At 44.5% G+C, this 27,841-nt stretch overlaps 1 protein-coding gene across 1 annotated transcript; it reads right to left on the bottom strand.

Annotated features, from left to right (window-relative positions):
• Nucleotides 1-902: 902 nt before the first annotated feature.
• ABTB1 (ankyrin repeat and BTB domain containing 1) lies at nucleotides 903-27,811 on the bottom strand. The gene is made up of 12 exons (XM_042880201.1): nucleotides 27,687-27,811; nucleotides 26,548-26,610; nucleotides 25,402-25,457; nucleotides 24,318-24,462; nucleotides 22,911-23,070; nucleotides 21,904-21,949; nucleotides 20,804-20,920; nucleotides 15,505-15,620; nucleotides 10,228-10,326; nucleotides 9,491-9,658; nucleotides 6,159-6,359; nucleotides 903-4,487 (listed from the first exon to the last, which is right to left on the bottom strand). Exons 1-12 carry the CDS (start codon nucleotides 27,740-27,742, stop codon nucleotides 4,281-4,283), a joined length of 1,434 nt encoding a protein of 477 aa, XP_042736135.1. The 5' UTR covers nucleotides 27,743-27,811; the 3' UTR covers nucleotides 903-4,280.
• Between the last annotated feature and the right edge of the window lie 30 nt (nucleotides 27,812-27,841).

Raw genomic sequence — 27,841 nt, 5'->3', positions numbered from 1 at the left:
TGAGATCCTCATTCCCTGAACCAAGTTCATCTCTGAAGTCAACAGGGTGCACAATCATCGCTATTTGCTACCAAAACTACCACAGCCACTCAGACATACAGGAGGGGAAGAAGACTGCAATGCCTAGACCCTTGTAAGGCTGTAACACGATGGAAAGCACAGCAACGGCAGCAAAGCAGCAAAGTCTGTGGATAAAGAAACAATAGAAAGAACCTACTTACCCTTAGAAGGCCTCAGGTAGGCATGGGTCTCCAGCAAGTTACCTTTGTCTCCACTGCCAGCCCTTAAATGAGGTCTAGGAAGGGGTGCATTGCATGCACCTGAGCTACCCTGAGTTGGCCTTGCTTTCCCACCAGGTGCCCAATTACTGCTTCAAGCTGTGACTTAGCATTTCCACTACAGTCCTCCAGGAGGAGAGGAAACGCCTGGGCACTCCAGCACACCTGAGGTTTGGAGAAAATACATGCTTAATTCAGGGACAACTCGGGTGCTCTGAACAAGTCTGAGTAGTTAAGCACCAGAAGCACTTTTCCAGCAAGCTGAGAAATCCCCATCCTTGGATTCAATGGGAAGGCAGCAAAGACATGGGGAGATAAGCAGAGATGGACAGACAGCAGACCTCCCTGGGACTGCTCAAAGCAGCACTCTGTGATAAAAGTTATCATCCCAGTACGCTTGGAGAAAGAAGCCAGTGCTCTCTGCCCACGTTCTGGTAGGAACTGTCTGAAAGGATCACCGGGGGAGGACAGCAGCATCACATCCTAAGCACTGCTTGGAAGCTCAGTACAGAGCCAGCCTCTGGACAAGGTGAAAGAAAAACGCTGAAGGAGCTCACCGTATCCATTCAGAAACAGCACCACACTGACATTTTTTGGAAACAAAGAGGCCACAGCAGGAAGAGATGTAGTGAAATATACTATTTTATTGCTGCACACATGCTTACACATTTCTTCTTAAATATATTGTTGCTCTGATAAATTTTACAATCTTCTTAATTCCACAAGTGGCTAGTAGTAAATAAAAGGGACAGAGGCAACAGAACACAAAAAGGACACTGGCAACAGAAATAAAATCCTACGTTGTTTGTTTTGTGATAAAATTATTTGCAGCAAGAATAAAGTGAAATCAAATCTACGTTTTGACCTGGCTCATGTTAATTAGAGAGCTTGCCTGCATGCTGACCATCTGCTTACGCATGCTTCTTCATAGCCTTATTTTGCCAAAAGGGACGGGGAGCTAAAGGACCCCATGTAATTGGACAGTGCAGCAGGGCTCACAGATGTGACCACTAAGTGAGAGCAGACAGAGGAGGCATGTGCTCGGCTGTCTGCATGGAACTGCACTGCTGGGGGGCAGACCAAAAGGCCACGCTGACCTTTCTTCCCACGAGCACAACTGCAGCTTCACTTGCTGCATGCTTAAGGATGCAGGAATGGAATTATTTAAGAGCAGCCATATGGAAAATGCTTCCCAGCACTGTTGCTCCTCCTTTGCTTTCCTCCTGCTCTGCACACTGCCGGTGTCCGTTTAGCTTTAGCAGCTGAGGCATCCGCTGAGAAAAGAATGAGCACATTCCTTGGTAATCCTGCTTCTGCATCTTGTTCAGTACGAACAGAAGGCAAAGGCCACGTTCTGCTCTCCAGTGGCTCCATGTGAGCCTCGTGCAGGGCTGTCACAACGATCGCTGTGGAAAGTCGACTAGCAAGACATCAGATGGGGGAATTTATGCAGGAGAAGTAGAGGAGATGCGATAAACTAAACATCCTGCTTATGTTCAGTGTCATCTTCAGTCATAAATGGAGGAGAAACACAGGGGATGAACCAGCTGGGCTAAGCTGTCGTTTCTGTAGCAGACTTTCATGAGACTGACACTTTGCTGTGCAAGAAAGTAGGCAGTTCTGCTCTTCCACCCTTCTTTGCCCAAAATATCTGGGACATCATATCAGCTCTTTTTAAATAGTCCTTTCCCTCCTTGTATCTACTGAGATGCCTTTATCAGTTCAAGTTGCACTGGGCTCTTTGGTGGTCTTGTCAAAGCCATGCTGAGCTTGGAGATGGACAGATACATACATCACCCACACACACCACACACAGCTCCTCCCCATGACCCACCACACCAAACATAAGCACACTCCTGTTGCTTCCATACAGCAACACACCTGTTTCCCCCACCCATGGCTGCAGAAAGCAAACCACAACAAATCCTCCTCATCATCCTGGAACTGAAGAATTGAAGCAGCCGTGCAGGCACTACCTTCTGTCATAAAGAAACCAATTAAACACAGAAGAGCACAGACACCTAGGGTCCAGTTAATCTCACTGCACCCCATTCCTGCCCAGCTAGCTCAGTCCCAGCTTCTGCTAGTGCAACTCAATCTTGACATGATTTTGACAAAGTCCAGCTCCTCGAGTGCAGCAGTAGAACCCCAGTGAGACTTTCTCAGTGAATGCAGCCTGCCTAGTGCAAGTGGTGCCTGAAGCCTGGCCACAAGTGCACACAGCTTCAGTGTGTGCTGGGTACAGATGCTCTGAGCAAGGGCAGCAAGTTTGGTGGGAGCATAAGTGCCTCACCAGGTGAGATCAGTCATCCACACAGCAAATCCACACTTGCAGCAAGTCCCTGCTGAACAGTGGAGCTCCAAACACTTTCCTTATCTGTGTGAAGCATCATCACCTTTACAGGAAAAAACACCATGGAACTGTGGGGGACCAGTGCCCAGTTCTCACCTCCAATGCTAAAAGCGCACTTGACATGGATTATTTTAAGCTCTCACTGCACAGAGTGACCAAAATGACAATCTGTATTAGTAATGGCAGCCACCATCTGTGCAAGATTCCCTGCGTGCTTCACACAATGCTTTTTCTTCTTCCCAACTCACAGCACGGCACAGTATACCCAGCCTGAGCCTTGGAGACCTGAGACTCTCCTAACGTGCCATTCCGGAGACAAACAGCTCTCAGGACAGCCTGCTTGGCAGGCAAAGCTTTGTGCAGGGGTACTGCCTGCTGATCGGAGCTGAGGAGAAATAACATCATTACCCTCATTAGGAGTCTTGGGAGACGAAGAGATAACATGACCTACTGCAGAACACAGATTCAAAAACATTCATTAGTACAAACAGTGGATTTCCTGGAGAACAATGAAGCTACAAGGCTGAAGTCTGAGCAAAGCCACAAGGTCAAAGAGTGGGACAGCTGCCCCTGAGAGACCCCAAAGGCCCCTTTTCCTTTTTTAAAAGACTTCTGGTGACCCCTCACTCCTGATCTACCAGGAAGTCTGTTTTGCTCTACCACAATGGACCAAGAAAAAGAGAAAAGTGCTGTTTCCAATAAGAAGGCATTTCCTGTCCCTGTTAGGGAGACAAGGGGCCTCTCCCTTCTTTATGCATTGAAAGCCACTGCTTTCTAGGAAAAAAAGGTCTGTGGTCTCTACTGTAGTCCCAAAGACATTTGCTCTGAAAAAAAAGCTTTTAAATTATTCAGTTGTACATCACATGCATAACAAGAGAAATATCAGATCTTTGCTCTATATCTCCCTCCTGATTGCATATATGTTGTCCATCTGTCAGATCCCAGGTATCTAAAAATCTGAACTTCTCCACTCGTCCAAGTGAAAATCCAAATACCAACACTTCAGAGCAATGAAAAACTAGGGATGATCTGAAAGTAGCTTTGGCATTTTTTCACCTAAGAACTAGAATAGCAGGTGAAAACAGCACCTTCCTTACAGCCAAGTGCCCATGCATCTCCGTTAGGGAAGTGCTGCTTACCTTCTCCAATGTTATAAAGCTAACAGTGAAAGAAAGGCTATCTCCTTTCTAATACACTTATTCGGTAAGTTTAATCCAGTTTTCTTCTGCTGCTGCAGGCAATTCAACAAATATTCTGGCATGAACCAGTTTCAGAAGTGTGCTTTTGGGTAACAGAAAGGATGGATCCTAACATCAGGCAGTAGCAAGAACCCCAGCACAGCTCCCTCACCCCCACGACTTGCAGTCTCCTATCCACGCTGTATTGCACAAAGCAGCAGCTACTAAATTAGGCTGAGCTTTGGGAGCTACTTCTGAAAGGAGAGACAAAAACAAAATAAAACCAAACACAAACCAGACATGCAAATGTCCAGACATAAATAAATTAAAAAGAAATCATGCCTGAAAGTGGATGGAAAGGAGGACAAGGTAGGGGGAAAAAGAAACATTCAGACACTCAGATGTTCTTGCACTCTGAGCCAACCCACCAGGGGGTTGTGCAGGCTGCATATGACAGGCAGGGTTTGCACATCAACACTCAAGCCCTATACTGGCCAGGAGGCTTTCCAGAGCTTCAAGTTTCTGGTTGGCTTCCTCGATGGCACTGTAAGTCTGCACGTTGCTAGTGATGTGGAAGCGAATGTCGTCGACCAGGGGAATGGAGTCGGTCTCCTGCCGTTCCTCCACAGCCTCTGCGTTCTCCTTCACAGCAGTCACAAACTCCTCCAACTCCACCAGCTGGGTAGGGTGGACAAAAGCATCATTAGGAAGACAAGGCAGCAAATAAAGACAGGTAAAGGGTTGGGATAATGGGCTTGCCCACCTCTGAGAGAGCCAACAGGAAAAAGGAGAATGCTAAGGGCATATGGAAACTCAAACCTTCTCATCTATTCATCTTAAGGAGTATTCTCTCCAGAAAGCTCCCAGGCAGGAACTGGCAGCAGGAGCCATGAGATACTGCCAGACAGCTTTGAGAAATGTCTTGCAGCAGGCAACACAGCAGTCACTTCTGCCCAATTCAGAACCAGGAGACACAGATGACTTTGTCTCCACTGTGGCTCTCAGCTGCACTATCAACAGCCAACCAGCAGATCAGCAGCAATGAACTGCTCTGTGCTCTGCCCAACCTGACAGAATCAGGTCATCCGTGAATGATTTTGTATCAAGCTCCCCAAGAACATGTAGTGTGCTGAAGGGTGAGAGGCAGCTTCCATCTGTCTATGTGACTGAAGTGCACCTGGGCACAGCAGGTTGCTGAGTCCCAGTCCATGCTATACACACTGCCAAAATCTTACCCTGTTGCCATCATCAGTGCTTCTCCACAAGATGCTGGCAGCTGCTGATGCTCTAACAGCTGGGGTGGCACCATTTGTGCTAACACCCTTAGGAAGGCACATTGCTGATACTGGGTCCAAGGACACCCACTCAGGTTTAGGAAGGAGAATGCAAAGGGCACATATAAGCAAAGCTCTACCTTGCCCATTTACTACTTGGGATATCAATTCAGCTTTCAAACCAAATTCCCTTTAAGTCAGAACCTGGATGCCTACTGGTGCATTTATCATCCCCAAACTATACACTGTACAAAGTAACAGTGCCAAAATTATTTCCTTCACTGCTTTCACAATCCAGGAAGAATTTCACACCTTTCAAGTTGCAGGTGAAAATGTTACATTCCCATGTGAGCTATACAAGCCATTAATAGGACAAAAATACCCCATAGATTCTAGTTTGTCCTTCTGCATAGCAACTTAGTCTACGAGTCCTGAACTTCAAGCTGTAATCATTCCACATAATACTTAAATGGAGCCTCATAAAGAAAACTTCAGTGTTAGACTCATTATTTCTGGTTGTTCAACAGCAAATTTCCCCAGTGAAAGCCTGTACTGTTAGATTTATCATCCTGGAGGAGAGAGGAGATCATACTGATTACTCTTTTTGACAGCAATATGCCAGGAAGAGCATCCCTTCCCAACTCATGCACACCACACATTTCCTGAACCAAGCTTCCCCACAAACCCATTGGGTTCTCTGGGCTGCAGCTAGTGTATTTGGGCAATATCATTGCTGTTTCATCCACAGTGGAAGAAAGTTCAGTGAAAGTCACCCACCCAAAGCAACTGCAGAACTTTTTCAACAAGTTTTTCACCTCACAGTCCATGGTGCTGCACTAGACAGCCATCAGCACTTGGCTCACTGCAGTGACACTGCACCCGCCCTCCTAACTCACCACGTGCATTCCAACTCAACAGCTGCTCTTTTTCAAGAAGCACATTAAATCATTAAATCAGAGAGGCAACTATCTATCGCACATCGAAGTGCAACCACCAAATCTGCTGTATCTGTGGCTCTCCGTGCATTTAGATTGATGGGCACACGTGTAAGTGCAGTGGGGGGTGGCTCTGCTACCTTCTCGATGATCTTTGCCATGTACTCCGTGCACTGGTCCTCTAGCCGGGTCAGCTGGAACAGCTTTGCAATCCTCCAGATGCTGACAACGTTGTCTTCATCAAGGATCTGTGCCAAAGTCCTGCCACACAGGCGCTTGAGCCCGGGCAACAGGTACATGTCTGCCACACACAGCACATCGTAGGCGTTTTCTGGGGACAGCTGGCAACAGCAAAGAGGGAAATTACAGCCCAATCCTCCCCACCTCTCTTGTCACCAGCAAACTGCCTTCTTTTTGTCTTAGCAGAAATTCCCTGAAACGCTTCTTGGCCCATTCTGTGTTAGAGGTAGTAAGGAGAGGTAGGAGCTCAACTTGTCAGGGCTAGATCTTCCACTCAGTCACTACAGAGGAGTTCAGAATGCTGCAGAGGCAGCTTGCTCAGCACCAAGCAAGAAGTTTGGCATTCTGCAGCTTTCCCCACTAAGCACAAAGCAATGCTGAAGCACTGCTGCACGCTGGCTGCTAAGAAATGTTTTGCATGGCAATAGAAGGAGGTAGCTTTTACCAGAGGTACTGAATGTTGTTCAAAGAGATGGGCTGGCAGAATAGAGCACCTTGTTCCAACAGGGGCTCTTCCTTTCATTTTCTAATTTTAGAATCCCGTTTTGTGAAAAATATGCAAAATTCCCTTAAGTTCCTTCCCCAGACTGGCTCTGTGCAATCAGTCTGCACATCCTCCAGTCCCCACTCTCATTTTCTTCTCTTTTGGAAACTTCTGACCTCATCAAACTGAACCTGCAAGGCCCAACTCAGCCACTGGAAAAGGGAATGAGAAATCTGAGTGCAAGCACTACAGGGATCTAAGACCAAGGATCTCACAGGCAAAAGGACACAAGGACTCATCTCTGCTTCAAGCACAGCTCTCAAAGTTAGTAGTAATCTCTAGCAGTTACTGTCAGGATGAGGACAGGCACAATCTAAAACAGTTCAAATCCAGCTTTGATGCACGTGGAGCCTTCAATCCATCATCAGAGCTGGATGAAGAACACAGAAGGAACACATCTAGTGGCACAGGCATATATCCAAGGTCAGAAAACTGTGTGAGACCCAACTAGCTGAGAAACCAACTGTACATCAAATACTACTGGAGTTTTGAGAGGCATTCAAACAGAACTAAATTCATGCACCAGATGCTCAAGGTTACACTGTTTGTAAATGGCCTTTAACATTTTCAGGCTCTTGAGGGAGAGAACCAGACTCCCATTTCCTTCTTGGGGATTTTTCTTCCTTCCAAGCAGTAAAGGGATAAAAAACGCCATAGGTAATGCTGGAGACACCACCTCCAGCTCCACTCAATCTCTCCCCTCTGTCTGTGCAAATACTATTTTTGTCAGCAATCTGCGTCACTAACCTGGAACTACAGCTTCTTTCTGCATAGTTCTGTTCCTGCTAATGTGAAGTGCAAACAGTGCAGGATGAGCATTTTAACAGCCAGTCTACAGAATACAGCACATCCTGGCTGTGGAAGAAGCAAGGACACTTCTATACAGAGATCAAACCACACTGGTCTAAACTGATGAACTCTACTGCAGCACAGTCCATTGCCCTGCTAACTGTTCAAATACTGCTGTCCACATCTACATGTGGTTGCTCACTCTGACAACTGCAAAAGGCTGATTATTTCTTCCCCTACAGCTGTCCACACTGGTGTTTGGACAAGCTACTCATAGCAAATGTCTCAGCAGTATAACAACCTGCAACAGCTGTGCAGAAGGATGTAAGATGTATTAGAAGCATGTAATAGGTGCTACAGTGCCACAGTGGTGTAACAAAGCTCTTGGGGTTGTTAATCAAGTGCTGCTTTGTCCTTTTGTAAGGCTCCAGGAACCTCACAAGCTGGAGGTGTTTGAGTCGGTAGTATTGATAGCAGCAGATTTCAGCTGTTAGATCAAGGACAAACATAACAAATGTTCCTCCATAAACCCCCCTGGAGCCCACACAAATGTTCTGATTACCACTTCTCCTTCCACCTGGAATCTTTTCTATCCTCTGTACACAGTCCTCCCTCCCACTGCAGGTACTGTCGCTACTACAGCACAGAGCAGTTGTAGTACTTGTTTGGAAAAAGAAAAGCAGAAGTGGGGTACTGATACCTGGCTGGAGAAACACTGGCTAGGGAGAACACTCAGCCTTCAAGTGTGGAACTTCAGCTACATTCCTGTTTTCCTGACCACTCTTCCTGCTACCTTTTCAGTAGAACTGAACTCTGGCAGAAGAAATCATGTCTTGGTTGCACACACTAAAATCCATTTTGCACAGGAAACGTAGAAAGACGCAAGACTCCTTACATTCCTACATGTTGTTATTGGTCTGTTTTCCTGCTCTAAGTGCAGACAGAGCAGCTGGGGCACCCCTTGGAAAGCAACAGCTGCTTGGGAAACATCCTTCCTGTAAGCTGTCATGAGGAGGGCAGACAGACTGAAGAGGTGCAAAGGAAAGAGTCTTGAGGTCAGGAGCATCTTCAAAACTCTCACACATGCTGAATACATCTCTCTCTACCGTTTACTCCTGGCTGCTGCACAGAGATGAAGAGATCAACAGAAACAAGGTCACAGCTGTGCATGCTCTCTGTACATGGCAACTAACACAAGAGCATGACTGCTTCTTTGGAAGAAGTGACACTGACAGGTGCAGCAGGCTCTGATCACAGCCCTAATGCTAGAATGTGTTCTGGCATCTTGTAGTTAGACTTATGGAAAGCATATGCCACAAAATCAAAGCAGGAAGCTGCTTGAACAATGACATTTGCTGTACCTTCCATTAAGCTCAAAACGGTTAGGGCCATTTTGTCCTTGCTTGCAATATGGAGCACAGCAAGGCATTGGTCTCCCAGCGGAACCTTTGCCCACCACAGCAGTAAGTAACAGTGGCAATAATGACTTGCTACAAATGGAAAAGTAGGCTACAATGCCAAGAGTAAATAAGTAAGAATCTCTTAACCTTTCCATCTCCAAACGTGTTCAATCTGCCATCTACTGGCAGCTCCCCACCTTATCCTACCAGAACCCAAAGGGGACATTAGTAAAGCTCTGCATTTACCACACCAAATGCAAGCTTATTTCCAAACTTCTATCATTTTGGATGAAAGAGTATGGATTTGCTTCCCGAATGTCACGCACATAAATCAGTTGCTGACTGGCTCACAGCAAGGCCCATTACGTGAGCCTCCTGCAGTAGCAGAGTAGGGCAGTGGTATTCATGAAACCACCTCCAGGATGTTGTAGAAAAACACTGCAGTGCACACCTCCAGAAGTAAACAGCACAGGAGAAAACGCTCTATGACTGGCCTCACCTCTGTGTCATCACTGTAGATATAGTAGAGGACCCGGATGAAGATATCTTCTGAGATGTTGTGGAGAGTCACCACAGGGATGCTGGGCTGCGTCTGCAGCTCCTCACTCTCACAGAAATGATCTTCAAGAAGGGCTTTAAAATAATCACTGCGACCACAGAAAAATGCCTGGAGAAGGAAGAAGGGCAAAACCACTAGTAACGACCTCTTCTCACTACCACAGATCTGTCAGAAGCTGCTCAAAGATACTTCTGACTCTGATTCTCCCTGTATTCTGAAGCCGCACCTCCAGTCTTTTGAGTGAGAGCTCTTCTTCCCTTTTTCCCTACTTCACTTCTAAGTTTGCCTATCCTCAGAACAAAAAAAGCATTTGTAAACTTCACAAGTAGCATGGGACTAGAGCAGGATATTGAGTCGAGGCTGATCTGAAAATCTATTCTTATTGCTATTTACTTGCAAACCAAACATTCCCCTGTCGAGGCACTGAACTCACAAACCAGTACTAGGAGATTCCACAACTGTAAATGCTGTATCTGAATTCATAAATGTATCTTCTCACCTCTGCAAGAAAAGCACGATTTGCTGTTTCATTAAATGTTTTAAATAATCATTTCCAGCTGCAGTGAGACTTCTGGTTTTCCAGCTGATGAGGCAATGCTGTTTCTGCAAAGTGCATTCAGCACTGAAAGAGTAGACTTAGGGCAAAGAAGGAAGAGAACAAATTATAGCACAAGTACCTTGTGGCATAAGAAGTTGTAATCTGCCACCCGGAAACACACATCAGGACAGCTATTGAAGTTGTCAGTGCTGTCAAATGGCAACTCCCCGAAACCAACCTGTGAAGAGAAATCAGAAAATCCTACCTTTAACATTCCTGCTATAAACATGCTCAGGACCGTGAGTTTGGACCTCTTGGTCTCCCCAGACACAACCACCCACCTGTTCTCACACCATAGAGCACCAGAACTACTGTGAATAAAGATTTTAATGGGAAGGACTGGAGCCCAGTCCTTGCACTCCTGACAGAGCTATTCCTGGTACAACTTACAGCTGCTTCTTTCATCTATGGAAACTCCATACACCTCCAGAAATCATTTCTGTGTTTCCTAGCAAGGCAGACAATCAAGTGGAGGTGAAGTTCATTTCATGTAGCAGGCATCATAAGCCTCCTAGAGCTTTGGACTAGCACATTACTGTGTAGATGTACAGGTGGATGTAGTAAAGTATAGATTACATAGATGCATACACCAGCTTGAAATGGTCTGGCTACAATTACTGCTTCACTTGAATAATATAACATTTCCAAAGCACATTTTACATTCCTCATTTGATTTCCAGCCAAAGATAGTGTTGTTGAAGTATTAATACTCTAGTGAATTATTTTAACACCAACACACCTCCTCCCAATCCCACATGCCAACAAAGACAGCACACACACACAAAAAATCTGTTGGCCTTATGTTATTTTAAAGTGACGCTTCCGAATGTTTTCATTTTCACCTTATTCTATGTACAGGGTAATTCAGTTGTTAAAAAAAAAAAAAGAAGTTTGTATTCACAGTCATGTAACCAAGACAATTAATCTCTGGAAACAAAAGCTTCCCCCAGTTCTTGCTTTCCAGACACGTGCCCTGGCCCTGCCTGGGACAAGGAATTCAGTTTATTACCACCATCTCTCCTCCAGGAAAGTTAAATCCCAATTTTGCACCTGGGAGAATCCTGGGCCAACCATAAAGACCACTCTCCCAACTGCAAAGGACCTAAGCATCATTTCCAGCATGCCTGCCTCAACCCTACCCGAAAGCAACTTACTTACAGCTTTATTGAGGAGCTAAATATCTCCTCTCCCCAAGACTAAACAAAGACACAGCCTGCAATACATTAAATTGGTGCTCTCGGCCAAGATTAGTTTGTATGCAATGGGGTTTCTCTCACAAAAGCTCTATAATGTTGGCAAGGCCCCACGCTGGCAAAAGCTCACACCACCACCAAACATGCCAATCTGGCCCTATTTGCTGAGCTGCCAATCCAAAGCAACTTTTGGCAGCCTCTGCTTCCTATCAGCTGAGAGTAAGCCCACTGACATGCAAGTTGGGCACATGCTGCCACAGAAATGCCATGTCTCTGCTACCAGTCCTTCCCTTGCACCCCCCACCAGGGCACTTCCCTCCCAGAAGACACAGCAACACATTGGGCACTGCACATTTGATTGTTAGCTTCTTTTTATGTAGCTCTAATACAGTGGCCACCTCCTGTACCAAAGATGAGACAAACTGTCCCATCTGTGATTCCCCAGGATGTTATTTTGCTGTTATCCATATCCCACATTTCAAGGCAATTAATAACCCCCAGGCTGGGCCCTGCAGGCACACTGCGGCAGCCCATTACAAAAGCCAGTAGCCATGATACGACTGCACTTGTGTTTGCCCTGCTGCTATCCCCATCCTATGCTCACTGCTTCAGTGCTCTCTCCTAGAAATACTGACACGACAGTCATGGCTACAACTTCACAGGCAGATTACAAGCAAGCCTACAAACAGACTCTGCACAAGAAGCAACTCTTTGCAATACAAGAAGCTTAGCTTGAGATATAAACTCCCCAGCTCCTTGCACACCCCTTCTTTCCTCTCTTTTCATTCCCCAAATGCAAATCTTGAAAAGGAATTCTCCCCGCTGGGACGAGCACAGGAATTTATTCCTGTCTCCCAGAGGACAAAATGGCACTGGCTGGACGCCCACCTTCTAGCCTCGCCTGGTCCCCCCTCTGGTACTCAGGTTTACAAGGTCATTTCCAACTCCTGCCACAAAAGCAGGTTCATGTCTTTGTCACTCCTATTCAGCATGAAGGGACTTTGCAGAATTTTTCCTTTTATTCCCCTTTTACATCTCAACTATTTCAACTCTCCTCCCCTGTCACACTTGAGGAATTTCATCTCCCTTTCAGGGTCTCCCTATAGAAAAACAGTTTACTCCCCCGTCCCCATTCAGACAACCATTTTAACTCCAACTAGGCAAAGCACAGCTGCCAAAACTAAGTATATTATCCAGAGGCAAAAGCAGTCTAGCCTACAAGGTGCAAACACCTTCACAATAACTCACCACACAGAAACATTCTCAACATTTCTTATAGCATAAGACAGCGTGAATATTTACAGCTGTTACAAATTTGCTTTTAGTGCTTAAATAGAAATGTTGCCAGAGGCATAAACACACAAAACAGCTCAGTGACAGCAATCTGTACCCTGGCCAGCAGATTATCTCAGCAAGAAGATTCAGCTGTAAATAAATTACAACACTAAACACAAAGGTTAATGAGCCAAGAAGAGATTACCAGCCCATAATCAGATGCAAGTGGGCTGGATAAAAATCTGTTAGTAAGTCGCAGTATTTCTGTTAACCTCTCTCTGACAAACAGAAAAAGTAAAGCTTAGGAATGACAGTCGTGGACATGAGTGCAGGGACATCATTTCCAAATGTGTAAGAATGACCTTTATTCCAAAGATGACAAATTGTCACATTTTTTGTAGCCACACCGCATGTAAAATATGGATGGAAAGAAGAATGTGTTCAGGGCACACTCTGACCCTGCTGATATCATCTTGTGTTGGAAAATAAGACTTAAGCTAAAAGGTAACAACAAAGCAGTTGCAAAGAAGCAAAGTGCATGCAGTGCTCTGTGCTGGATCTCTAGCTCAGAGGTCACCTGGCAGACACGAGATGAAGAGCTGGATGGATAAGGCAGTGGGAGGCCACTTGGCTTTTAATGGTACTTTAACTAAATCTGACACTGCAGAATTTAATGCAGGAAATCAGTGAAGCAGCTGTTGTGGTCAAAAAACTCTGGCTACTGACAGTTTAAAAAAATATATGTATATATACACACACACACAGATATATCTCAAATGTTAATCGTTGTTTCAGTCACATAGTTCATTGCAGAACGATGGAATTGGTATTGTTGCATAGTTTCCTACAACATTCAAATATCAAAGATGTCAGGTGTAAATTATTTATTTACAGTCAAATGGAAAGTAGTGTACATCCCAATTTCTTTTGATACAGCATCATATAAAATCAGCAGCTCAGAGAGGCTCATCAAATTCTGATTATTACCTGAACTGCCAACAAGAAATGCTGAGTTGTACTAGAAGCCAAATACCAAATACTGTGTTCTGCAAGAGCCAGAAGACCTTTCTGCTTCCCAAAGAACACGGATATTTGTGCATGACTATTCAGCAGTCCCTGGCATTTAAGGTTAAATGCTTTGTATACTATTCCTTGTATGGTACCAGACTCTGTAAGAACAAAGGTGTGGGATTTCTCTGTCTCAGGACAGAGATGTCTAATGCACAGAATTCACCAATTTGCAAGTGTAAGGAAGAGATAACAAGGAACAGGATGATGACCTATGTTTATATACTCGTTGTAAGTTAATGGAAAAAGAAAAAAAACAAACAAAAAAGCCTAGAGAGAAAAACAGGAGAATCTTAGAATTTACCAGACTTGAGCAAAGCACCCACATTTGTGCCTGGCATACAAATTGTCCACTGAATGCCAATGCCCTCTTCACTTTCACAGCTCTAACAAGACTAACGCTGCTGTAACTGCCTTCTCCCTGGTCTATGAGCATAGCAAGAAAACCACAACCCACAGAGGCATTCAGTGCTGTAAAATGATTATATTATTCCAAGTTTCATATTCTCCTTTCAGTTCCTATTCTGCATGAAAGAATTTAAAGGGAAATGAAAACCTTAACGCTTACAGGAGTGTGCTGAAAATATTGGAGAACAGCAATCAAACAGAAAGCAATCTTTTTATTTGTGAAGCGACTTAAAATGTACGTAAATTTCATTGTTCTAAAGCCCACAATCAATTTCTTAATTTCTAGAGAGGTAGCATTATGGCTTACTTGCAGGACTGCCTCCCTGTAAAGCCTGCAAGCATACAGAAAGGTATATTGAAAGCCACAAATAAATGCAGTTATACAGGAGAGGAAGGTCACACAGAAATAATTTCTGTGTTGGTAGATGGAAATTTGATACTGAAAAGGTCCTTCCATAAAGCGTTCAGCACTCAGAGAAATTTTTCTGCCAACAGGCAATGCAAAGAATGAGGGAATATTGCAAGTAAGAATCCTTGTCCAGCAGGTTGGTCACATCTGCAGCAAACAAGTCAATTCAGCAGAGGATGAAAAGGAAAAAGAAGAGGCAAACTTGGCTACGTCATTCAGTCATGCAACCTCTGGACACAGCCACCAAAGATGAGTTCATATTATTAAATTCAGTGCTTGGCATGAGAGAGAAAGAGAGAGAAAAAAGGCAGTAGACATAAAAGTAAGCTGAATCTGCTGATAGTACAGAAAGCAACAGATGCAGGGAGAATGAAGGGCACCAATATTTAACCTGTTCTCCTATAGCTGGAAGTGAAGATCCACAGATTTGAGCCTAACTAATATACCTGACTGTATTTAAACATAATGATCTCCAATCTCTGCTCTGTGCCAACCAGACATAGTTATGAAAAGTATATCTACTGCCAGTCAAGTTTAATTTGCTTTAGAGGAACTCATTTCTGCTGAAACCTGCTGCAGCATGTCAGTTCCTCATAAGAAAGCTCAGCAAGCCATCTTTCTGTATGTCCCTTTGGGTAACAATGCGTGCTGACAGCACATTCTGACATGCAAGAAGGGTGGTAGAGAAATAGAAAAAGAGTGGGGCCAACTCTCGTATCACTGTAGTCAATGGAGAAATGCCCACCAAGCACATGGCAAAAGTTTCATTTACCAAGATCACCGCTGGGGGGAAAAATGCAAGTGAAAGGACCAGCATCAACGGTCTCATTAAACAATTTTACAGCACTTCCAAGCAATAAAATGCTTCAGCGTTTACAAAATCAGCTTGAAGCATTAACACCAGCAAACAAGCAGCCACTAAACTCAAATGAGGAGAATGCGATTGAACACGTGAACGCATCACAGCCCCACAGAGATGAGAAGTAGTATAAATGCTCCCTACCCGCAATTCTGCTGGCAGGGCGCAGTCTGCTAGAAGAGCCAGATCTTCCTGCAGCCGGCAGTTACCTGTGGGCTCAATCGTCAGCACTTTCACACAGGTCCCTGGCTTGGAAGAGACTGGAAGAAGCAAAAAAAAAAAAACAAACAACAAAGAGCAGAGATGCCTAAATTCCTATACAAACATTCTCTCCCAGTTAGAGAAAAGAGACTCCAGGAAACATTAGTCTTATTGCTGTCTATTGCAGTAAAAGCTAAACAAGTGACTCTTTGTAAACATGATACAGCATCCCTTGCTCCAATCGGTGAGCAGGGCTGGAAGGATGCAGGTCTCATCTCTCCTCAAACCTTCACTTTATCCGTGCACTAGAATATGATCTGTAACAAAACCAAAGTTGCTACAGACATATTTCAAGCCAGCTTGTTCTCCGCAACCCTTGCTATCGATTATAGTTGAAGACTGTCCTACAGACTGCCTCTGATCCCACAAGAGCCACCCATACAATGAATTCCCCAGCTGACCACCCCTACACTGGCTGTATCACCTATGGTACAGCCCATGCCAGAGAGCACGCTGTTAAAAAGAAGCTGCCCCCAGGCCTCTCTGCTCTGCCAAGTGCTTTCACAGGTCCCATTTCAGCTATGCATCTTAACTCCATTCCTGAGAATAAAGGAATTTATTCTTGTTTAGGTAATAAATGCACATGGGTTTGTTACCTACTCTCTACCTGTAGATCCATAGCACCATGACCCTCAAAACACTTGGACTCAAGTGTGCCTTTGCTGTTTGCAGATATTAAATAACCACTGCTAGTACCCCCGATATACCAAATAAACCACACAGAGATGGCAATTCCATTTTTCAGGCCTAGTGCATCTTCCTGTCTTGCCCTGTGACTCAACAGGGCTGATTAAAGGGACACAACATACACACTTTCAGTTCTGTGGTCTTGCTACGACCAAAGCTGCTGGGGAGCTCACTGAAGCCAAAATTACTTCTGCTGTTTTTTTTTAATTCAGCCTTGCTGTACACCTGCAGTCCCCCAGACTGCTGCCATGCCACACAGAAGGGTTTGCTTTCCTTGCTGCTAAAGCACAAGTCTCCAGTTTGCTCCAACATCAGCATCTCATCCACTGAACAGAGAAGGCTGGAGTCCATGCAGAAATCACTGGGAAGATGATGCCTCACATTCAAACCTGCCATCCCTCCCCTTTGCTAGCATTCAGGAAAAAAAAGCAGCCTACTGTAGCACATTTAATCCCTTTTTCCACAGGAAACAGCAATGTAAGCTTGTAAAACTCAAGCCTTAAGAAATCTTCACTGCTTTTGAACGTTCAGCTTTGTGAGTAAGGAGAGGAACACTCCAACTTCACAGCAGCGGCAGACCAAAGTGTGTCCAGCTATTCCATTGCAACAATACAGCTGTTAGCACAGCCTTTCCTCTTTCTGGCCACCTCCCTCCTACAGTTCACTGCCTCAGGTTTGTTTTTCAAGTCAGCATGCTTTGGCTGAAGACTGGGGCACTAAGACATTCAGGAGTCTCCGTGCACAGGCAGATGGATCAGCACCAGCAACTGCAAGGTTGCGGTGAGGAATGCTTCAGAAGGAGCTACAGAGAAGCAGAGTTAACTCTCAAGGACAAAAGAATTAAGCTGCAGCATTCAACACAACTTCTGACAGGTATGATTCACTGCATTAAAACCCCTCGCAGGTGAATCACATCACCTTGAGACCTCATTTCTCCTGACATTTTGCACAGCACTACACGAGCTGTCAGATGGCTCTGGTGGGCCGTGGGCGAAACAAGACCACGATGTGCCACACAACAAGTTCTCCACCTCCTCCTTGCCATTACTGCTGCACCCTTCAGATGAGCCACAGCCGTATCTCAAATGGGCGGAATATCCCAGAAAGGTACTGGAAGAGGAAGGAGAACCTACCAGTACAACGCAGTCAGGTTCCATCATTGCTGAACAGAGAGCTGCTGCAGCAAGAGACAGACTGCTTTACTAGCACTGAGTGCTACTTTCAAACAGGGTAAATAAGCCAAAAAGTGACCTGGCACCTACATAAACATAACTGAGGGCACTTTCTTGAAGAGCCCTGTCCATTTACAGACAGCATGAGGGAAGGAAATTTCTCACTGTGCAATTAGAAATTCTTTCTGGCACAGAGAATCATTTATATTTGTGTAGTGCCCATTACAACAGTCGCCAAATCAATCAGGCTCTGCAGCACTAATGGACCGAGCGAGTTTGAAGCAGTAGTCAAGCAAAAGAGTTCTTCTCATGGGATCTACAAAGCATCTGTGCACTTCCATAGCAGCAAGGGAGACCAGTGATCTGTCTGAGAAGTGCATCTATCAGGAGACACTTCAGACTCTGCGTCTCTCAAAATCCAAGAGCACACAGTTAGTCTCACAAACAACTTTCTCCAAAGAGAAACAAACAAAAGTGACAGAGCAAGAAAAAGCTGTTGGCTGCAAGCAAACAGCAGGGACCAACACTTCTTGTAAAAAGTGGGAATTAAGGGTTTTCTGGAAAGGGCAACATAAACAAGGCAAGGAGCCAGGGGGAAATAACCCAGCCATGGCTGAGAAAGAAGCAATTTTGTCTTCATTTCCAGTCTAGCCTGGCTGGATAGCGCTGAACATCACCTATCAATTCATCAGCTGCCTTTGCTTCCACTGCTCAATATTTCCTTGCGATCTTTTGTTCCAGTTGTGCCTATATATTGGAAAAAACAGACCAAAACAAACACCCAAACTTTTCCAGAATGGCATTACACAAATACCTGCCTTATACATCTTTTCCCAATGTCACAACAAATTATTATCATTATGATTCTGTACATTCAGTGCCGTCATATGAAGACAAGCATCACAAATTTTGCTCTAAAGATTTTTGCCCTACAGCTTGTAGAAATAACTGCATAATATCTGTTTTCAAATGTATCTACTTTTGAAGGAAGTGGATTATGGGCCTAATCTGGAAAAACCCTGTTGGAGTTCTTTCAAACACAGTTTTGCAACAGTTTTCCTTCTTACAGACACAGTGCAGGAAAATCTATAGCATTCACAAAGCTGCCTTAGGTACAACAGAAGGCCCTAGGTCAGCCTTTCCAGGGTTTTCCTAAACTGCAGTCTATGGATGCTAAGTCTTAAGCACTTCTGAAATGCTGATTATCTACATAACAAGATTGCAGAGACTGCAATTATCTACTGGAACTGTGCAGACTTGAATTCACATATTATATTAGGCATGTTTCAACTTTATAATACAGATGCAAGACAAGATCCTGCTCTGCAGACCTGAATCAGATGTCTGTTCCACAGAAAACACTTTGAACAGGCAGGCAGTCCTAAAGTACTAGAGGGAACAGAAACGATTTGTCAAGTGTCAGCCATGATGTGATCTCAGGTCTGCACTACTTTAAACATCTATAATTCTTGTATATTTTTCTGGAGAATATGAGACAAAAACATTTAACAGATCAATCAGCAGTTCTGTCTATTCAGACGAATCCAACCTGTCATAAATAAAAAGCAAGGCTTGCACTTCCACCACTGCTATACACATATTGACTATGCCTAATGTCAGGCCCCAGAAATGAATACCTCCTACCTGACAAAGAAACCAAATGATTTGTTCTGTGTCACCCAGAAGTTTATATCACACTTGCAAGTACAGCTTATACCTGCAACTTCCAACCACCATGAGGTGTTACTTCACCATTTTCCATTTCTGAGCCTGCAAAGTCAGCACTTTTGCAGTTTGCCAACTTAACCACTAGACTTTCTAATCCTTGAATTTCCAGTGAATGGCTTCACACAGCCAGTGAATTATCCACCTTGTTTTCCTGTCACAATTTCATATGATGTTTGAACTTACTGTATGAAGGTGGAACGGTCACCTCTAGGGTCAGTTAGACCCTTGAGGAAAAAAAAAAGAAAATGATCTGCAGCATCTCACTGGATTACTCTGATACCAAAAGACACCACAAAATAATTCTGCCACCTGATTTTTTATTTTCTAATCATGATATTCATCACCACTCCCTTTTTCCACCAATTGTTTAATAAAGAAATTGCTTACACTCACTCATAGGAAGAAAGGAACAAATATATATATTTAATTTCTACACATGTGTGGCTGAGGTAACACTTAGAACACAGCTTCCACAATGCAAGGACTTACAGCCAGATCTATATGAGAACAGCTGTATTGTGGTAACCTAATTGCACATGCCTAAGGGGACACATATACATGGCAGTATCTTCCATGTGATTTGCAGATGAGGAAGTTCTTGAGGCAAAAAGCATTGTGCCTATCTGTTAAGCTCTGCAACTTTAAGGGGCTGAATAATCTGAATTTGTAATTCAAAAGAAAAAGCTACAACAGCTACACACTTAGATGAAGGAAAAAGGTGCTACTGATTTATTAACTACAAACTACATTATCTACTTGAAACAAAATTGACTTGGTGGAAGTAAAGGAGTTAAATGAGAGCACGAAACGCAAATCAGATTTTTTTTCAGCCAGAAGGTTTTGTTACTAGGTAATTTTTTTCTTTAATGAGTAACACTGCTTTCTCCTACTTGTGCTGTTCTGATTCTTCATGTGTCCTTTTGCTTGAATTAGGGAGATGAATGATAAATTTCAGCTGTTGGTTTTCATGCAATAAGCTGATGTCATGATTAGATCACAAGCTCTCTGAGTTATAAAGAGCTATCAAAAAGAGGACTGAATCATTCCATGTTGGGCACATACGCGCATCATAAACACACGTGGCCTTTCAGAGATACTTCTCTGCTCTACAAAAGCAGTGTTGTCTTTTTTTCTGCACCTCTTCTGAGCGAATTATCAAATGTTTTCCTTTGGTTAAGAGGCAGCTAAATGCAGAAACAGACTTCCAATTGTACTTTTTTTTTTTTTATTATCTCCTCTGGGATTTAAATAGGGTCTCTGCTGAAAAGCACTTCCCAATATACCCTACAGTGTGCCAGTGAACGGCTGGCAACCAAAGCAAAGTCCTGCTGTCATGGCTGTTCTACTATAGTGAAAACATTTGATACAGATGATAAACATCTAGCATATGCTAGAAACCACTAGGCTACCCTACAGAGAGCATATGACTGAAAACTACTGAGCAAACACGGGAATTCCTGAAACAGAATCAGTTTCTGGAAGCCCAAAGGGCACCATGATGCATCTCATCTTCCTCTTTTTCCCTCAGAGGGCACGCATACACACACACACACACACACACACACAGCAGAGACAACAGCAAGTAAAGTGCTTACCAAATTCATAGACTTTTTTACATTTGGTCTCCAAGTCATCTATGAGGTCCTGCAGCCGACACTGCTTGGCTAACCTCTTGCAATCATTTACATATTCTACGTCAATATCGAGACGACCTGTCAAGGAGAAACATGAACAGCTCTTTTCATCCATATCACTTAGGTGTAAAAGTGGCAAATTCAAGCAGTGAAGACTAGATGGCATAGAAATTCATTAATTAGAGACAGTGCTTCATCTTTCAGTGTCAGGTTACACTCATTCCAAGAAGCTGAGATTTGCTACCTCACCAGTCCCCACTTGGTACCTTGCAGTTTGGCATCTGATTCACATTCTCATCTTCCAGTGTCCACCCTAACAGCTTCATTCAAGAAGTCAAAGATTTAACAGGTTTATTCAAAAAGGCACCTAATTCTCTCAGAAAAGAAAAAGAGCACCACAACAGCAGCACACATGACTGCCACCATGGGTTTTCAAGCTTAGGGTGAGAAAAGACTTCAAGTCACTACGTTGTCATCCCAGAATCTTTTAGCATCATTGAAAATGTGATGAGCAACAGTTCTGAAAACACTGGACTGGAGGACAACCTTGAAGTTATTTTCTGGCACCACCTCCTGGCCTGAAGCATTTCAGCACTCAACATGCCTACAACACAACATCTGACTTTTTGGTGGAAGTTTTCTTGAAGTTCAACTTGCACTCAGAAAAAATGATCAGCCAGCAGTCAAATCATTCAGGGTGCATTGCTCAGATCTGTCAGACTGGAAATGCCCTGCATAGGAACCTAGGTTTTCAACAGATATGGAAATATTCCAGATGATAAATTTATTTTCTGTAAGTTAAAAGTACATTCTCCACATTCATTCAACCAAAGCTGATTTTTTTAAGTGACTGTAAAGCTCTTGGTAGGACAAGAACTGGAAAAAGGCACAAACTTGGAAGAGCTGCAGATTGCTCACATTCTTCTCTCAGCAGAAAGGATACATTGGCTATTTATGTATCAAAACATGTCTGTCTGCAAGCCAGAGCCACCCAAACTGTGCTAGAGCAGAGGGACAGACAACAGCCTCCCAGCCACGTTTACATACAGTAAATGATTTACCTGTGTATAGATACTGCAGCAGAGAGCCAAAGGCTGTGGGATTGATCTAAAACAAAATATGAGAACGTTACCTTGAGAATTACCAGGAATTTAATAACAAGCTTGAAACTTGTCTGGATACAAACATGATCCTGCTCAGAAAAAAAAAGTTGGAGGGAAAAAAAAAACCCACACATACACACCCCACCTAAATGGCACTCAGACACAGCAGTCTGACCACCCAATTTCTTTGCTTCTTGCATCAATGATGCTGCCACTCCAGTTGGTTTACACAGCTCTTCAAATGGATTGGCTGCTACTAATCCATGTGCCCAGGAGACAGGACCAAACTAACAGAGGTGCTCCAAACACAGTCCTAATGCAGACTCTGTAAAATCCGGTCTTTTACCGGTCTCAAACATTTCCAACTCTTCTTTCTAATTTGAGAGGCTGGCTATGTTCTTACAAAAGAGAAAGGAGAGACATTAAGTAATGTCCTGAGAAATTGGAAGTATGTTTTCCACAAGCGGCTTTGCACTGCCACAATTAAGCTATAGAAACATGTGCCAGAGTATTGGTGATTAATGGATAGAATGCACTTAACGGCCTATTTAGTTCTTGCTGTAAATGCAACAAAAGGGACTCAATTAGTGCCAATTATGGAGGTGATGTCTTCACTACAGACCACCTGTCCACCAGGAATTAGACAAATTCAGCTCATCCCACAGAGGAGCTGCGACGCAGCTGGCAGATGGTAACAGCTACCTGCTACTGCAATTAATTAAGCTATATTTGAGCCCATGATAGAGGGAACAAAGGCAAAGTACGCAGTCAACATGCCTTTTGTCATCTGAACAAGATGCTATTTTATGCAGAGAGTGCCTTCACAAGTGTTTCTCCTTACCTAGGGTCATGCTGAGCTCCAGGAGCTACACACTGTGGAAATTAACCCTCAAATCATCCTTCCCACTCACTTTTCTCATCCAGCTGAAATAAGAAAGAAAAGCTACAATAACAGCCATGCTCACCAGCGGGTGCTTCAACGCTATCATGTTCTTTCCCTTCCATTTGGTCTCAAACATTTCTGCAAAGTAGGCACTGCGAGCACTGAGAATGCAGCGGTGGGCACAGAAGGATTTGCCATGGACAATGAAAACGATGTCACTTTGATAACCCTGCTCCAGCAACCTGTAGGGAACAAGAAGAGAGGAAAACTGTTGCGGAATTAAAAAGGAAAGAGTGGATCAAAGCTAATGGGAGACATGGCACAGTTAGGCTCCAAATGAACAACAGGTCACAGAATGAAGGGGAAAAAGGGTTTAGATGCCTCTTATCAAATAGGATGCACACACTTTCACGAAAGAATTACTCCACCACCAGATATGGTGCAGTTTTCCTGCTCTCGGGCCGCTGTCAGTGTGCATGCCCTGACCATGAAAGCAAACAGGAAAGAACTTGAGATGACACACCCTTAGATGAAGGAAGGATGTCACAGCCATGCAGCACAGGAGATTACCACACAAGAGATGAAGCCCTGTTTGTGTTTGCACACCCATGCCCTCCCTCATTCTTTAAAAGGAGAAATATAAGATTGCTACTCAGACGACTTTTGGCATCCATCACCAGTTTCCTGATACGCATCACCTCCTCAGCTTCTATTTTCACAAACATCCACAAAAGGTCAAATGACGTAGAAGTCAGGGATTACACTCCCTTCAGAGAGCAGGACTGATGTCCAGAAAGGTGTGGAGTCATAAAAGCAGCTAATGTCGAAGCACAGTCTTGAATGCTGACCTCAATTTTTCTGCCACTAGAACATCTTTCTTACTAATGTCTTGCCCAAAACAAAATAGAAACAGTTGTGTTTACTTTTCACCCCCTACTGTTGTCTTTTGTATCAATCTTAACGCAAGGATTGCTCAGAATGAGAAGTGGAAAACAGCACATTTTGGTTTTCATGTGAACAGAAAGAACAGAGCAACCTCCCTATAAGAGAGCCTAAGGAAGGCCCAAACTGAGTATCTCAGAAATGAGCATCTCACCTCTTAGCGCTGTTGGAAACCTTGGTTTGTAGGCTACTGCACTTTTGGCCTGAAATTTAATTTTAGATGATATTTATCCTAAATTGCTGATGCGTCTTAATGGTCTGGTTTGACATTCTAATACTTCTGCACTAGAAAGACCAGCTTTGCACTGTCTGTGGAGTCTGTACCAAGGGTCACTAGATGCCGTATCCGAAATGTTTGTATACCTGGCAGTCAACCCTTAGGGCATGGAGGAACACCCCTTAGGAAGCCCTACATGCCCACGAATAAGACAGGGTTCTGATTAGCTGACTTTCAAACCCACCTTTAACAGAGAGCTTAAATATCTAAGTTAGCAGCTGAGGAATGAAGGCAGAACACACAGGACGTGGAGCTATTCCATCTGCTTACCGCTGCAGGAAGACATCATAGTAGTCTCTTTTCATGCACTTTGCTGTGATCTGCTTGTACTCCTTCAGCAGACGCCGGATGGCATCACTCAGCGCTCCGTACAAACAACGCTCCCCATCAAATGTGTTTGCCTCACATTTTGCTCCTGCAAAATGGCAACAGATACACGTCAGCAGGCAGCTGCACCTTTCACGTGTCACTGAATGATCACTAAACAAGTGTGACACTTGGCTGCTGACGTTTCACTGTGATCTCTTATGCTATTGTGCTTTATTATGAAAATTCAACTCCCCCTACACCTGTATCACCTAATGCTGTTCTTCCACCACTTCATTCCTTTCTGAAGACATCATGACTCATTTATACTGATTTTGGTAATAAGTGTCTCAGCACGATTCCAGCAGTGTTCAGAAAATAATCTCACTGTAGAAAGCATGACCACCTACTGGATTTTAACAGCTCCTTCAGAAGGCATTTCTGCCTTGTACAAGACACCTCTTTAGAACAGGCTGTGCTAGAAATTTGAAGGACACTTGCATTTTCCTATTTCAGAAACACATGTGGGGTATATTAAGGTGCACGGAATGCAGCAAAAGGTACACTGAATGCACCAAGTGTTAAGTGTTAACACTTAACACTGGGGTGCTGAGAACCTAAGGGGCAAGCGCTTTCCATGGCAAAAGTTTGCCTTACTTTGCTTAAGGTCAGCAAAAAGCCTTTGCATTTCACCTTTGAGTCCTGCCTGAAGCAAGGCTAACAGAAGACTGCAAGAAGGTTTTATATGGGTTCCTCAAATGAAGTACAATTCTTACACCAACATAGTCCCAAAAGAAATGCACACTTCCAGAACATTGTGAATTCTGAAAGTCATGCTGTCCCTTAAGTTAGCATGGAAAGCTTTCCTGAAGTAAATTCAAGCAGCAAGTGGTCTGCAGAAGGGGTCAGGATGATCCGCAGTGACCAGGGAGTCCCAAAGGCAGCCAGAGATCATTGATCAGATAGTTCATTAAAAAAGAAGCTTCCACAAGCTACAGTTAAACAATATTGTCTCCACAGACAAGTAAGAAGAAATATAACTGCTCACCATTGGCTAGAAGATAGCGTACAAGGTCCTCATGTCCACAGAGGCAAGCATAATACCTGACAATAACAAGAGAGAGAAAACTGAAGATATAATAGGGTGCAAAATTCAGTGTTTGGGCACAGCATGCGAAATTTAGCACTGAGCTTCCTGTGATAAGCTTAGAAGATGGCTGCTCATAGGAGTGAGGAACTGCTCCCAAATAACATGTAAGCCTGACCCCAGCAATTGAGAAAGTAGGATCTGTTCCCAGCACTTATAGGCACTGCTGTCTTGCAAGGAGATCTCAAGGTCCCAGTCTGAGTTCCGCATCTTCTGTTGCACCACTGGCTGCCAAATCTGCCTCCTCGTTTTAACAGAGTTCATTTCATGGGCACTCTGCAATCCTACTGAACTCTCAGGAACACTCCTTTGGATGTCAGTCTGATTGCTGCATAATGTGACAATGAGGAAATAGCATTCATATCACACATACAGAAAACACACCCCTCAAAGTCTTCTTACAATATTTTGTTACTTCCTTCACAATCTGAGGCTTTTCTAATTCACTATCACAAAGAGCCCAAACTGTCCTACAAATTAGGAGAATCCTATCACCTGCACTGTAGCCAGCAAATATGGTTTCATTTTGGGAAGTTACTCCATATTCTAAATATGTTGCAGATGTCTAATGCTGCTTTGGAATTAGGATGCAGGAACTTACAAAGTTCATGTGACCCTCCTCAGCATCAGCACAGATTCCTCACCACCTATGGCAAATTCACAGCCTTGCCAGACAGCAAACCCACCATCACTTTGCTTTCATCAGGTCATACCTTCATCTGACAAGGCATGCTAGAATGCCATTGACCTTAATGGAAAAAAAAAGGCCTACCCAGGACAAGAGCAAACTGCTCCATCCAAGTTATTTGGTCACAAAATTAACTGTGCTTCTCAGCACTATGCCAGCACGTGAGACAAAGGTGAGACAAAGGCACATTTATCACAGCACCCACAGAGGAGAGCAGCAGAAATATGCAGCCAAATCACGTACAAAGCAGAACCCAACTCATTTTGTAACAGAGCTCCCAGCTGTGATGCAGAGAGAATGAAAGAGCCCTGACAGCCCTGCCCTCCCACCCAGCCAGCACTCTAGGGTGCAGAACTCACAGAGGTGTACTGTCCCACTTATCACGGACATTAATTTCCACATCTCGCTGCTCAAGAAGGTATCTGGAAGAGAAACAGGAGCAAAGTCATACCTTCATGCAGTTGCTCACTCAGACATGTTCTCATGCAAGTTTGAGTTTGTACAGTAACTTCCAAAGGCACAACAGGATCTTGCATTCAACCTGGGGAGACATCAGCTGTGGCTGAAGAGGCATCAGGCAAATCAAAGAACTGCAGCACAGGTTGGTGGCTCCTTCAGTCTTCATTTGTGTAAGGGAAGAAAGGAATCAAATCCACTCCTTCTGACCCACAACAGGGCCAGAGCCATAAGAAAAGTAGGAGCACTTCAGCAGTACCTTCGTATCCTCCTAAAATGCTCACAGCCTGGATACTCACGATACATGGCCAAATTTAACAAGCCAAGGCTGGACTCCTTACCCTGTCTGCGGCTTTTCTTTCCATGACACCAGTGTCACTCCAGACTGCCCTTAATTCCTGTTGCTCCCTTATCCTGCTCACTTACCAAGCACTGCCAACTCTTCCCCTTTGGCATCTCTAGAAGCCAAACTTCTCCTTATGCACAGGTCTTCCTCCCAAGCAGCCTGGCTCTTGTTACAGCCCATTCCCACCTACAGTGACAGCCATCCCTCTGAGCCACATGGAGGCTCTCAAACATTCTCCTCACCCACATCAGTTCCTCCTTTCCCTCCCTCCATCCTTCCTTCCTTAGCCTCACCTGATTGCCCACTCAGTTCCGTCCATCTCAGCCCACTCTGACTCCATGTGGAGCTCGTCCCCTTTGCTTTCAGTGTTCTCAGACTGACAGTTTCTCCCCTATCACGTCACTGCTTGCTACCTGAATTCTCTGCAAGGTCACCCGCAGGGCCCCTCATCCTACAGCTAAGCCGCACCGTACCACTGCAACGAATTAAGCCGATGTAAGCGTACGACTGGTACAAACGGCCACAAGGCCTCACCCACCAGCAGGAAAGGCGCAAGCTCTGCCAGCCGTCCCACACCGTCGCCCACAGAGGCAGCAGGCTCGCGGTGCCCGCCCTGCCGCCGAGGAAGGAAGGCCGGGGATCGCGCAGGGCGAGGCCGCGAAGCGCCCACACCCCCACAGCCCGAGCCCCGCTCACCGCACGCGGCTCACGTCCCCCTTCTTGCAGCTGGTGAACAGATCGTTGGTGTCCATGGCCGGGGCAGGCCGCGGGGCGGCGACGCCGCATTGACTCTGCAGGCGGAGGGCAGACGGCCGGGCCGGGGCGCGGGGCCGGAGGGGCCGCGGCAGCGA

The sequence above is a fragment of the Lagopus leucura genome, unplaced genomic scaffold, assembly GCF_019238085.1.
Source record: "Lagopus leucura isolate 7727_CA_CO unplaced genomic scaffold, USGS_WTPT01 Super-Scaffold_100026, whole genome shotgun sequence".
NCBI lineage: Eukaryota > Metazoa > Chordata > Aves > Galliformes > Phasianidae > Lagopus > Lagopus leucura.
This window is presented reverse-complemented; position numbering and strand designations above follow the sequence as displayed.

Bases quoted from the DNA above. Each gene is read 5' to 3' on its own strand.
- ABTB1 (XM_042880201.1), bottom strand. From the start codon at position 27,742: ATGGACACCAACGATCTGTTCACCAGCTGCAAGAAGGGGGACGTGAGC. The intron at 20,921-21,903 runs GTAAATCATTTA...TCTCCTTGACAG, and splicing joins GCTGCAGTATCTATACACAG to GTCGTCTCGATATTGACGTA. The intron at 15,621-20,803 runs GTAAGCACTTTA...TGCTTCTTCCAG, and splicing joins TAAAAAAGTCTATGAATTTG to TCTCTTCCAAGCCAGGGACC.